This window comes from Vicugna pacos, chromosome 7 (genome assembly GCF_048564905.1).
Source record: "Vicugna pacos chromosome 7, VicPac4, whole genome shotgun sequence".
In the NCBI taxonomy this organism is placed as follows: domain Eukaryota; kingdom Metazoa; phylum Chordata; class Mammalia; order Artiodactyla; family Camelidae; genus Vicugna; species Vicugna pacos.
The window spans coordinates 14,329,821-14,342,908 of NC_132993.1; the positions used below are offsets into that span (position 1 = coordinate 14,329,821).

The following is a 13,088-nucleotide window of genomic DNA, read 5'->3' on the forward strand; positions in this document are numbered from 1 at the left end:
TCTGTAACTTTCATGTGAAATTGGATGATAAAGTATTTCCTGTGTCCATTAAGTTAAGTGCCCATTTTACATTTTGAGGCAAGATTTCCTGAAGTGTCATGCTAAACAACTTTAAAACTCTTTAGTCACCCCATGTGAGCAGGGGAGTCATATAATTCAGGTTGGCCCAATAGTCCAAGACGATGTTCTTATTATAAAGATAATGGGCATTTTCCAGAACATATTATAGTAAAGCTTCTCTTATGAGAGCTTGTAATTTAAAGAAAATATTATCCCTCCTTTCCTTCCTTCCTTCAAAATTCTTCATAATTTGTGTTAAAAGTCTCTATTAACATTGTAGAGAACAGGGAAAGGAATGTGTCGTAAGCAGAAAAATAACCTACTTCATCATCCTGCTCTTGTGAGTTGCTGAATGGTGACCTTGGTGTTGTAATCACGGTGATCCTGAGACTGGCCCGGCAGGAGGAGCTGCAGAGGCGGTTCTTAGGAGTGAGGTTCAGTTTGCCCTGAATCTTACCCACCCTCTAGGTCTGGTCTCAAACGTTAGCCTAACTAGGGTTGGAGACCATGGAACAGAGCACAGCTAATGTAGTTGACTCCATGATTTTGGCCACCTGAGCTAATTGATGTCAGATATGTTTTATCATTACAGTCTATATAAAACGCATTTCTTAAATCATTATAAGCTTTTCTACTAGGGCATTTAGAAAATTGCAGGTGATCTCTGCCTTTGAGGAGGGGCTGGTTCAGTTAAGATACAGCCTGTTCCTGTTCCAATCTCTGTATAAATTTTTAAAGACAGGGACTTCAGAGATGGTCTAATGTTTTTTATTTCACTAACTACAGAACAGCTCAAGGAAGCTTAAGTGAATTTCCTAAGGATGTCTTGTTTGTTAATGATACAAAAGGGGCAAATGGGAAAAAGAATTCAAGCAACATTAACTTTATGTGAGTGTTAAATTGAGTGGATCAGACTGCAAGTGCAGTGGCATTTCAGAGGTGACTTGGGAGTGATAAGGAAATGGTGTCATGGAAGTGGCTGAAACTGGAGATGGACATCACTCAGTTATGTGGAGGAGAGAAAGCTGGAGTCATGCCCTCTTTCTTCTCTCTATTGTGTCAAATTCCTGTCCATCCTTTAATGCTCAGTAGCACTTTTCTGAGCTATTGCTCAAAATTAATTGCCCTGTCCACTATGCTCCCATAGTCCTTAGCACACACCCATATTGTGTGATTTGTGACGTACGTGCTTTATATGCATCTGTACTGCGAAGATACAGGCTCCATAATTCTAGGGGCTGCACCTCTGAGCCTGTGAGTTCTAGTTCACAGCATAGAGTGGTGGGCGCATGATTGTTTAATAAGCAGATGTGTAGAAGAAGGGCTGTTGTGATGAAAAGGATTCATTTTGAGCACAATATGGTGAGTCAGGCTTGGAGATTAAGTGATTAGAAATGTGAATAAAGATTGGAATGAATTTATGGAGCAGTGTCTTAAAACTTAGCTGAGGATTTGGATACAATGAAAGTTCGAGTTTTTTGCCATTCAAAATATTTTAGTTTTGAAAAGTATATTTTAACCAAAGGAATAACATGATGGAAACATGGAGAACATGTGTAAGTCAGGAGGCTATTCACTTAGGCATAAATCAGGTAGAGGGATAGATCGATGGAGTGGGTGGGTGGACAGATGGACTGATGGCTGGACACGTGGACTGATGGGTGGATGCATGGATGGATGGATAGATAGGCAGGTGGATGAATGGGATACGCAGAGGGAAGTAAAGCATCAAGATCTTCCAACAGATTATCTGGAAAGTGGCCTTGTTATTGGTAGATTTTCGGGAAAGGGAAGAATTACTTTGAGAAAGAGGTTGAAATGTGTTTGAGGAATTTGAGGTCACAGTGAGGGTTCAGAGTTTTAAAATAGCCAGTGATTAGAAACAAAAGGCTTAGTGAGTTTGCTGTCACTTTATGCACTTTGGCTTGTGAACACATCGCCCTAATGATGTTACCTCTAGAGTATCTAGGATTCTTGAAGTATGACTAACCAAATCAAAATGAATATTACGTAGCTTTAAATTTCTATATAGCTCCTCTATATCGTACAGTTCTTTCCTAAGCCTAATAAATACAAGTATGATGTGAAATGTTGGGAAAGCTATAAAGGAATCCAAACAGCTACGTCCAGTTAGAATCATTCAAATGGACCTCCAGCTGCTTAATGTATTTACGCTTCCTTCTTCAGTCTTAGGATGGGACAGCTTTGACTGCCTGATGGTGGCGAGCCGGACAGAGTCAACGTCAGGGATGACCTGACTCCTGTGTCCTTTCCTGAGTGTGGCTGTAACCTGCCCTTAATATGGCAGGTGATGAGGTACCTGCAGCAGGACGATGCAGGGTCAGAGGATGGAGCCACCCATTCCATTTGGCAAAACGGGATCGGAGGGAGTTTCTCATTCCTCCGCTCCCGAGTCTCATTTGCTCCATCTGTTGCCCCCCTTCTTTTTTCTCTCTGACCCAGATGAGCCATAGTTGAGACAAAGAGGCAGAGCAGAACAGAGGGTGGCAGTGGAAACAAGGCAGGTGACCCCCAGGATGGGGAGACAGCGGAGGAGACATACCCCTTCTCACCTGGAGTTCCTCCTGGAGCATTCTGTGCTCAAACCTTACACGGTGTGATGTTCTTTTTTGGGAAGGGAGCCCATTCACTTTTATTTACCTTACAGACAAGCTGAGACGAGTAACATGACCTCTGTATTTATTTGACGTCCTCAGTCATGAGAGCCTTTGAAATCCTGCTTATCAGAATTCTTATCTGGAAATTTTCAGTTTCAGGAACATTCAGGAAATATCAGCCCAACGTTAGTGTTCACTCGGTTAAATTCTATTTGAATTTGTGACTCTTACTCCCTTCTTCTAGTCCAGTGACTTCCAAATTAAATTTTTGTGTAAAGAAAACTTGTTAGAAATGCTCTACCCCGTAAAATCTGATGGCAGCAGGTCTGGGGGGTGGCCCAGGAACGCCAGCGGTTAGCAGACATCTCGGATGATTCCAGTAACATTGAGGAAAGTGTCATCGGAGCCATTTCAGGGTCCCTGAGCTGACCTGGCTCTTGTGTGAGGAGCACAGTGGGTGAGAATTTATTTGAGATGGAAGTTTATCTTCCTGTTTGAAAAATAGCATCTTAGCTCATCCTTACTATCTTTAAGGAGCCTCATCTCTTAGGTTAGAAGTGGTTCCTAACCTTCGCTGCGTATCAGGATGACCCTGGCAGCTTGTACAGCGATGTCTGCCCCACTCGCACCGAGAGCCCGCGAGGATAGGCCCCCTTGACTGGTCTAAGCTCCTTGGTGATTTTCTTGTGTAGCCCGTGTTGAGAATCATGGACTTTCGTTCTTAAACTTTAATGTGTGTAAGAATCCCCTGGGGATCGTGTTAAAATGCAGATTCTGATTCAGGGGTGGCCCTGAGGTCCTGCTTTTCTAACAAGCTCCCTGGCTGCGCCGTCGCTGCTGCCCAGAGACCACACTCTGCTGAGCAAGAGTTTACTGCGGTCAATAGAGAAAGATGTTGTTGTTGTTAAATCTTGATTTTTGCCTTTTAGTAATTGACTTGTTCTGCTCATCTGTGTCTGGATATAAAGCAGTCCCCTCTCCTGTTCTTGAGGGTTTAGGTTTCAAACTTAAAAGAAAAAAAAAAAAAATAGGTGACTTGCTGAAGCGTCTGTTCTTTAAATTACTAGACTCTACTGCCATCTGCTGGCAAGTAAAATATCTATAGTTTGTTTTTTGGATTTTTGATTTTTCCTTTCTGCAGTATTTTATGTGTCTGGAAATTTCCCCACACTTGGCGGACACATACTGAGCTGAACACATACAGGGACTGCTTTATGTCCTCTTTTAAAACAATCCCTTCTTGTAAACAGTTGCTTCTGTTACTCTAACATTCTTCAGGCAGAGATGTTCCTGGGTGTGGTGCAAAGCTTTAGAGGGGGCCAGCACTGCTGTTGTTGGGACCTGAATTATCTGAGGGAACAGGCAGTGACCACAGGACCAACTTTGAGTGTCTCCTCTTGTGGAAAAGATAGGACAGGAAAGATAAGCTTTACTCTCGCACGATCCCCTCCTCAGCATGGAAACCCGAGGGCTTGAGAAATAGGCCCCATCTCTTACATTTATCTCCTCATTAACCAAAAAACGTATTCTTGTTCTTGGACGCCCCTGACTCATTAACATGTTCATACCTGAGTCTTATGGGCCCTTCTGATGTCTCTCAGTGTTTTCTGCTTCCACACTGTGTCTCCTCCATGCGCTCTCATGAATTTCTTCCAGTGATATAGGTTATAAATTCACAGTTAGGCAGGCATTCTTTTTTTATTGAGCTATAGCAGATTTATGATATTATATTAGTTTCAGGTGTACAGCATAGTGACTCAGTATTTTTACAGATTATGCTCCATTTAAAGTTATTATAAAATATTGGCTGTGTTCCCTGCACGCAGGTGTTCTGACCACTGGAGTCAGTCCGGCCAGCCAGTCCTGAGAGCCAAGCGGTCCAGACCTTGGGAGCTCACACTGTTCAGTGTGAAATCCCAGGGTCCAGGTGTGGCCTGAGTTGGACCCTAGATTGGAGTTCCCCAGGAGCTCATCAGGGGGCTCTAGGGGGAAGGGATATTTTATCCGTGGACAGGCTCATACTGACCGAGTTCACACCACTGTCACCCCTCCGAAGTCGGGCCAGGGGAAGTCAGCCAGATTGGGGCAGAGGAGGAGACACTAAGTAACTGCGAGTCCGAGTCCCCGGACTTTTTCTGCCTCAGTGAAGAAGTTATTTTCTGTGATGCTCAACCTGAGGATAAATCAAGAATCATTATATTTAGATAAAATTTTAGACTCATAAAGCTTAGAAGGCTGGAAGGAGGGTGAGGGCCGTCAGTCAGTATCAGCACATGTCACAGTCCAATCTCAAGACCTTCATGTCAAGCCAGCCTCAACATGTGGAATTAAAACAACTAAACGGTAAATATGTGGACAGTCCCCTTTTCCAAGTCACAATATTGAGAGATTGTGAGAGTGTAGGGGCAGCTATCCTAATCTGTTCAGCCTCCTATAGCAGAATATCACAGACTCGTGGCAGATAAACAACAGAACTCGATTTCTCATGGTCTGGAGGCTAAATGTCCAAGATCAGGGCACCAGCAGCTTCGGTGTCTGGTAAGAGCTTGCTTCCTGGTTCACAGACAGCCATGTTCTCACTGTGTCCTCACCTGGTGCAAGGGGCACGGGAGCTCTCTGGGGTCTCTTTTATGAGGGCACAAATGCCATTCATGAGGGCTGCACCCTCATGACCCAACCACCTCCCAAAGGCCCCACCTCTTAACACCATCATATTGAGGGTGAATTTTGGAGAAACAGACGTCAGTGATTAGCAATGACTAAACCAAGCCACCTAGCACCTTTGATAGGTCTGGGGCCTGGATGGCTCCTTGGTCTGTGATCAGACTGATGTATCCACGTGTAGTCCAGTTTCCCTGAGTAACACGCTTCAGTGACTCTCAGTTCCTGCAGAACAGAGCCTGCGCTCCTTAGCCTGCACGCCTTCATCTGCAGCTCACTCGGGCAGGTTCCTCTCCCACGGCCCCCGCCTCACGGGTCAAAGACTGAGAGGAATATAGGCTTCCCATAGCATGTCTTGCTGTTTCACACACCTTGTGCCTTTACGCTGAAACTTCTTCCTCTACCCCGTATAAAAAGAAATGGTTAACTCTACTCATCTTTCAAGACAAAGTTCCAAATCTATACAAAGGAAGCCTTTGCCTTATCCCCAGAGCTGGGCTTACAGTATCTCCTCCAGCCTATCATACTTCTTAGCAGGCATCTCCATCAGCGCATTTACCATGCTTAGTGAACGAATTTACTTTGTGTGGGTCTCCTTCTGAGCTCCTGAGTATGCACCCAGGCACAGAGTTTGAGGTTTAATACAGGTTTATTGAGTAAATCAGGTGTTCCTTTGGGATTGTTTGGGTTAAGAGATTTCTTAACCTCTTCCTTCCACTGTTTTATCCTTAAGTCTTTCTTACTGCCTGGACAGTTCTTTTCATGATCTAGATGGTACCCCCATGATATAAACCAAAGCTGGCTTAGTAACAGAGTCCCGTGCCCTACACGAGAGGCACCTTGCTTTAATGACGATCGATGTGCTGCTTTTGGAGCTGACCCATTCTTAATTGATTCTCCATACCCTCAAATCATTATATTTTCCTTTATGAATAATGCAGAGGGCTTCCTCTTAAGGACAAGATCTTCTCTGTCTTGTCTGTCTCTTATTCCCTCACCTGAAACTGTGGCTACGCACATAGTAGGAAAATGGATGGATCTTGTTCATTTCCCTCTAGAACTATCTCCCTATTTTCTTGGAAGCTGTTTTATCCTGCCCCACCCTGTTCCCCAACACCTAGAGCTGGGAAGAACAGTGTTTTATCCTTCCTTAGGAAAACCCAATCTCACAATATCTTAAAAACTTCTGTGGTCAATGAGGTATTACTTCTCCAACCATATGTATGAGAACCCTCCCCAGAGTATATTAGAATTGATGTGTAAAACTGTTTCTTCCTTTAGAGAAAACTAACAAGCCTTGCACAGAAGTTCAGCTTGTGCATGGCGTATAGCACGTGATGACTATGGGAGTGTCTGGAACTTGTTACTGAATGACAGTTGTGTAATGATGGAGTAGATTTAATCTTGCCAGTGAGAAAGAAAGACATTACTCTTTTTTGTCAAACCATTCAATTCTATTGAATAAATTATCCCCGTCAAAGCCCTAACATGGCTTACCCTGGAATAACAGCAGAGTTTTATAGAACTGACCTAAATTTAGTCCTCTTTTCTCTACCCACCAAGATTGATTTAAAGTATTGCAATATTTTTCATTCAGACACATCATTTTTTTGCTAATGAGTATATTTTAGAAAGATTACTTACAAAAGAAGAAATTGTATCACGCCTGGATGTAAACTCTGATAGGACAGCCGTGTGTGATGATGCACGTTACCCCTGCACGACTCCAGAGAGCACCATTCCAATAGGCTGCAATGTTAAGTGGTGCCTCCTAGAGGCGGGAGGTGCAAAACTTGCCAGCCTTAAAAAATACCCCTTCCTCAAAAGGATAAATGTAGATAATTAGGTGTTCCAATTAACACAAATTGAAAATGAGCAAAAACTAAAATGGTGTGGACACTCAAACCTTTAAAGAAATTTGAAGGTTAAAAAAAACCCTCTCAATGCTTTTTATTTTTATTTTTGAAAGGTGTTAATTACCTAGTATTGTATGGGGAAGAGAAAAAGCTGAAACTGAGGTGTGCACTCTACCACAGCCAAAGGTTACAACAAGGAAGGAGTAATTAACATCAATGAATCATATTGCCCTAGGAATCTAAAAAATGAAAAATTAATTTTCTGGCAAGGCAGTTGGAAATTTTTTATAAATTGATTGGTCATTAAAATGATTCTGGGGTTACTTGTTAAACATAAAAGATGGCTTGGAGTAATCCCTAACTGACTTGATACCAAAGCCTGGTGTGGGAAGAAGAGAATGATCCAGTATTTAATTATTATTATGTGTCTAAATCTATGTCTGAATTTTATAGGAAGCAAAATATATTATTTGGTGGAACTGAAGGATTCGTTATAATAATTAAGGATAGAATGTTATTCCTAAATTTACAACAAGCACATGATAAAGCAGAACTTTTAAAGTATAGGTTTGGATGAAATGCAGAACAAAAGACCTACATTGGCCTCTGTAACAACTGGCATAACAATGTGATAATTATAAACTACGCTTTGGCCCTCATACCCTCAAGTGTAATTTAATGAATAGATTATCAAGCAGCAAAAAAAAAGAAAGGGACTAACATTTACAAAGGACTATTTTGTGCTGGATACGTAACTGTTACCGATTCACTTAATTCTCGTAATCACCCTGGAAAGTAGACGTTGCCCTGTTTTACGTGCTGAATTTCTGGAGGATGGTAAGTGCTCATAGTCACCCAGTTAGAACACCCAAGTTAGCTCTGGCTCAGATATTGTGCTATTTCTCCCATACTAGATGCCTCTCCAACACAGCCCACAGGTGTACAAACTTAGGAGTATTTTTAAGAAAGAGCAATCATGATATCTAATAAAGAGAGTATAATTGTAAGTGACAGATGCTGCCCAACTGATCAAATACTATTTACTGTGGTTGATAATGCCCTAAAATGAGGGACCCTACTCAATTTTAAAGCTCTTTTTTAATACTACTAAAATATTCTTCCTTCATTTCTTTTTCCCTTAGATCACTTTATGAACTGCCTTGTATTTGCCATGATGATTATCTCCATAAATGTTACAATTATTTAAAACACTCCAAAAGTGGTTATGGGAGAGAGAACAAGACAGACAGACGTAGATATGGAGATTGAGAAAAACGACACAGTAAGATTTGACAGCACTAACTGGAGAAATTATATATGAAAAGTAATGGGGAGCCTCTGATACTTCTGCTGTGGTTAAAAACCACATTTCAGTGGAACCACACTTAGCTAACACTGTCCATATTTCATACTATGCAAAGACAATAGTAATCTGCACAATAAAATAATTAATGTTGAATTACAGAGGCTGGCTAATAACTTCCCTATGTGAATTTTCATGCATTAAATAATGATGGTGAAAGCTAATAGGTACTGACCACTAAGCACTTAGGCATGCCAGCCACTGTCCTGTGCTCCTCAAACATCATCGCGTTTAATCCTTGCAACAAGTCTGTGAACTAGGCATCCTTATCTCTGCATTAGAGAAGAGAGCTGAACTTGATGAAGCCAAAAGCTGTACAGGTTAGACAAGCCTGCTCTAGGCATTCGACCCATGTATCTCAATGGCCGAAGCCCATGATTTAAACTCCTACTCTGCACTGTTTAGATACTATTTTTTAAAACAGGATTTATTTTTGCTCTTTAAATGAGCAGCTAATATTTGGAAATTTCTTTCTATTATTGTCGTTTTTTCCCCCTTACAGGGAACCAAAGTCTTACAGATGTTCATGTGGTACCTGAATCCACGGCAAGTCTTCGATCTTTCTCAGGAGGGACCAAAAGATGCGTAAGTCAGGAGATACCTTCCATGGTCTGTACTGTTTGAGGCGGGTGAGAAGGACGTTCTGCTTTGGAATCCAGCTTTATTATTGAATTACCTCGTGAAGTATTTCTGACCGTCTCTCATCTACTGTCTCACCTGTTCTATCCTCCCTTTAAACATCATCTGATGCTTCCCTGTTCATTGGGTTGGTTTCCTTCATCACGTATCCACTCAGTGATTAACTCAGCAGAAAACCCCTAGCACGTGTGCCGCTTCGGCACTCGTAGATTATGCATGAATCTGAACTGGGAAAGGATCCATCCTTTTTCTACTTATGTATGTACAACTTTGGAGATGTACATGAAGGGGAAGGTAAGTGTATCTTTGTGGAGAATGGCCATATCTGTTTATGCATATGTTCATGTATTTGAATTAGAGGTTGTGTGTGTGTCCATTGAGTGATTAATTGATGGTACCTATGGATTCCACGCCAGAGTGGGAGAGGCATTTAAATTCCTGTTTAATCCCTTGTTGGAGCCTCTCAGAAATTTCATTCTGGTTTTGTTGGAAGGGATGAAAATGAAGTCTAGACGTAGTTGACATGTGTCCTGTGTCTGCTATGGTGGAGGGGAACGTGAAAGAGCAGGGACATTTTTGCTGTTGTCTGGCTCCCTTTTTAAAACCCATCTAATAAAATAGTTCGGATATCATCTGCTAAATTTTAGAACTTCAGGGATATTAATTTTTAAATAAGAAACAATATCAGAGGCAAGGAAACACCAGTTCAGATGATTTCTAGAAAAATTATCTTCCTGTATGAAGTGGATAAAATATATTTTAAGCATGCAAGAGAACATTAAATGTGAAAATTAACTTCCATTGTCATTCTCTTACTCTATGAACTACTTTGTCACTAGAGTTTGCTGTAAGACTTCTATATATTTTTTGTGTTTGGATGTATTAAGACAAATCTGCTACCCTGGCTTTTGCCCTTTAAATGTTTAATTTTAAGACTTTATCATTTTAGTTAGGCTTTAGGTAGATACTTCATAGATCACTATAAAGAAAATGACAGGACAGGAACTGTTTTTGAAAAAAACATAACTTGATTTAAATAGATGTTTTCTGGAATGGAGCCATTAGGGTTTGCTTAAGCAAACGTTTTGGCAGAAGCAATATCACTGCATTTTCTTAAGAGACAACGCGAAAGATCTAATTTGAAGCAGGCAAATTCAGTATAAAGAAAACTCAGTAAATCTTCCCTCTTCGGGCTGACGACCATCAGTTGGGGGTCGAGCGTTAGTGAGTGAGCAGAGAGGGAGATGAAACTGTGGGTGCTGTAGTAATTATGCTAGTGGGCTGTCCTTCCCCATCTCTCTGAAAAAGGTTTTCTAGGATTAAGAGTGGGAAGCATAGGTTTGAAAAATAAACAGGTTCAGGAAAAGTTAATTAAATATAAGGACCTTTGATTAATGATGATTTTCTCTGAGAAAGGAAGGAGGAGAATGATTGGAAAGAAAAGGAAGGAAGGAAGTCAACACTAATGAGGAAAATGATGTGAGTTGACACATTAATAGGAATTACAGGAAATAAAACGCTAGGACATCCTAAAATCCCGTTCCAGTGTTGCCCATTTAAAAATGATGTTTGCTGCCAACCTCTAACCCAATTGTTGGAGTCAGTCTTCTTGTGATAACTTGGTAACTAGTTTCGATGGCATAATCATCCTCGTGATTATCCATTTTCTCCAGTGGATACCCTCCAGCCCCCGCTCCTTTTTTGCTGTGTGTTAGAATAAGGCTCTCCGCTGTGGCCAGGGACACGCTCTTTTGTTTACTTTTTCTTCTGTTTCCTCTACAGGCTTGAGTTGTATAGGAAAGTACCAAACCTGCGAATTCTGGCCTGTGGTGGGGATGGAACGGTAGGTCCTTGAAATAGAATCCAGTTCTTGCCCTTGCTTCTTCCAGCTCTTTTGTTTTCTTTATGACAGTTCTCTTTCTTCATTCCCACCTCATAGTCTTTCCCTACGACATACGTCTCTTACGTGAATCAAAGCCCCTAGGGTTAGGAAGGACTTTGTTACTGCCCTCAGGGATTCATACTTGATCTTTCTAAATTGTTTCACTCCCTCCACTATGCCGTAACCTTTCCTGTTCCACAAAGTCGGATGCGGTCAGATCATTAGAATGAAGATTACAGATGACTAAATTCTTTTAAAAATAGAAACTGACCTATTTCCATTTGTTCTTTTTTTTTTTCATTTTGCAACTTGCTTTTTAATCACCCGATCATATTTTTGATGTTTATCTATGCTGGTACATGTATTTCAAGTTCATTTATTATAACTGTACTGTAACACTTTATATATTATATGAACACACCATGATTTATATATAAATTTCAGCCCAGAAGCCTGTCCACTAGATTTTATAGCATAATATTTGCATGATTTTGTTACAAATTATCCATTTGTTCTTTTTTGTTTGTTTGTTTTGGGGTGGGTTGGGTCTTTGTTTATTTTTTGGGTGGGCATGTAATTAGGTTTACTTATTCATTCTTAGAGTAGGTACTGGAGATTAAACCCAGGACTTCATGCATGCTAAGCATGCGCTCTACCATTTGAGCTATACTCTCCCCCGTCCATTTGTTCTTAATAATTGGTCCCAGCTATGGAGGAGAAGTGCGTGTACACAATTGAATCACTGCTTTTTGCTTTTTTAATAGTGGAAATAGACCTTGGCATCCTGACCAGCATTGGTTTGCCTTAAAGATCGCTGATTGCTCCCCTTTGTAGTCATTTTTGAAGAAAAGGTAGAACTAGCCTGAAGTTGACTATCACAGGTGTATTTTCCCTCGTTTGTCTCATCTGTTTCTCAGTTTACCCTCTACTTGGCTGATACAGTTAGCAAAGACAAATCATTGAGAATCGTGACATTTAGATTTTGCTGTCCAGTCTTTTTACTTCTGTATTTGGAGTATGATCTCTTAGGATTTTATTATGAGCTATCTTTGTCTTTTCTCTAATCTTCCTAATTAGGATGTTTTATTCTCAAAGGTAGCAATGAAATCTTCTAATTTTATCCTTCATAGCACACGAGCCCTTATGTAGTACTGGATACACATTATATAGTAATAAACACAACCAGGAAAAAAAAAAACAATGATTCCACTGGTCCATTAAGATTTTCTGTGGAGATGAAAACATTTTCAGTATTCTTCAAGATTCTAGTATACGTTATTAGCTTATAAGATTCGTGTAAAGTCTTACAGCAGAGAAGCCAAACCTATATGACTTGGTTTAACCCAATCTTTTCTAAAAATGTTTGACCATGGGGATGTGGCTGGGGTCCTGAAATCATAGTTCTTCCTCTTAAGTCACCGTTACCTCAGATCCACACTGGTGGCCTGTTCTACCTCCATACCTTGGGCTTCACCATGGATTAGGTGTCCACCTTCCAGACTTCCCTGTTACCCATGCACCTCCTCTCACCTCTCTCTGTCCCCATTGCTGTCTTCCTTTCCTCCACTCAGCAGGTACGTGTAGGAAGCAGTGTTGTGGGTTACGTGGTACTGAGGCATTCTCTGCAATTAGGAAAAGTGTTTGGAAACATGGGATTCAAAGCAGAAAGGACAAACATGGGAATTCAAAGCATAAAGGACAAAGAGAGAAGAGAACTGAGACCAGACACGTGTGAAGTGTCTGTCATTATGGAGTCAGAGCCAAGAGTTCTCAAAAGGGAAATGAAAAGAAAAAAGCAGAAGGACCACCGGTAGACTATTATATCAAGAAAAAGACAAAAAGGAGTTTCAAGACAGAGGTAGTGATTATATCCTTAAGAAGAGACTGAAGGACTACTGATTTGGAGACTAGGAAGTAACTGGTGGTTTTCAAGAAAACAGTTTCAATAGAGCATCAGGGACGAAACCCAGAGTGGGCGGGACTTGGTACCACGCTAATGAGTTCTAATG

The 13,088-nt window shown here is 41.0% G+C and overlaps 1 protein-coding gene across 10 annotated transcripts in view; it reads left to right on the forward strand.

The window, feature by feature from the left end:
• Window positions 1–13,088, forward strand: part of DGKI (diacylglycerol kinase iota) — a 261,990-nt gene that overhangs the window by 80,523 nt on the left and 168,379 nt on the right. For 9 of the 10 annotated variants that reach the window (XR_012074228.1, XM_072964373.1, XM_072964375.1 and 6 more), the window contains 2 exons: window positions 9,061–9,143; window positions 10,980–11,040. Coding sequence is in view for 9 of the 10 variants with exons in the window: in XM_072964373.1 (XP_072820474.1) it covers window positions 9,061–9,143; window positions 10,980–11,040 (144 nt within the window). In the remaining variant the exon portion in view is untranslated. Of the gene's footprint in view, window positions 1–8,344; window positions 8,478–9,060; window positions 9,144–10,979; window positions 11,041–13,088 lie in introns of those variants that run through there. The other variant, XM_072964378.1, reaches the window with a different exon arrangement.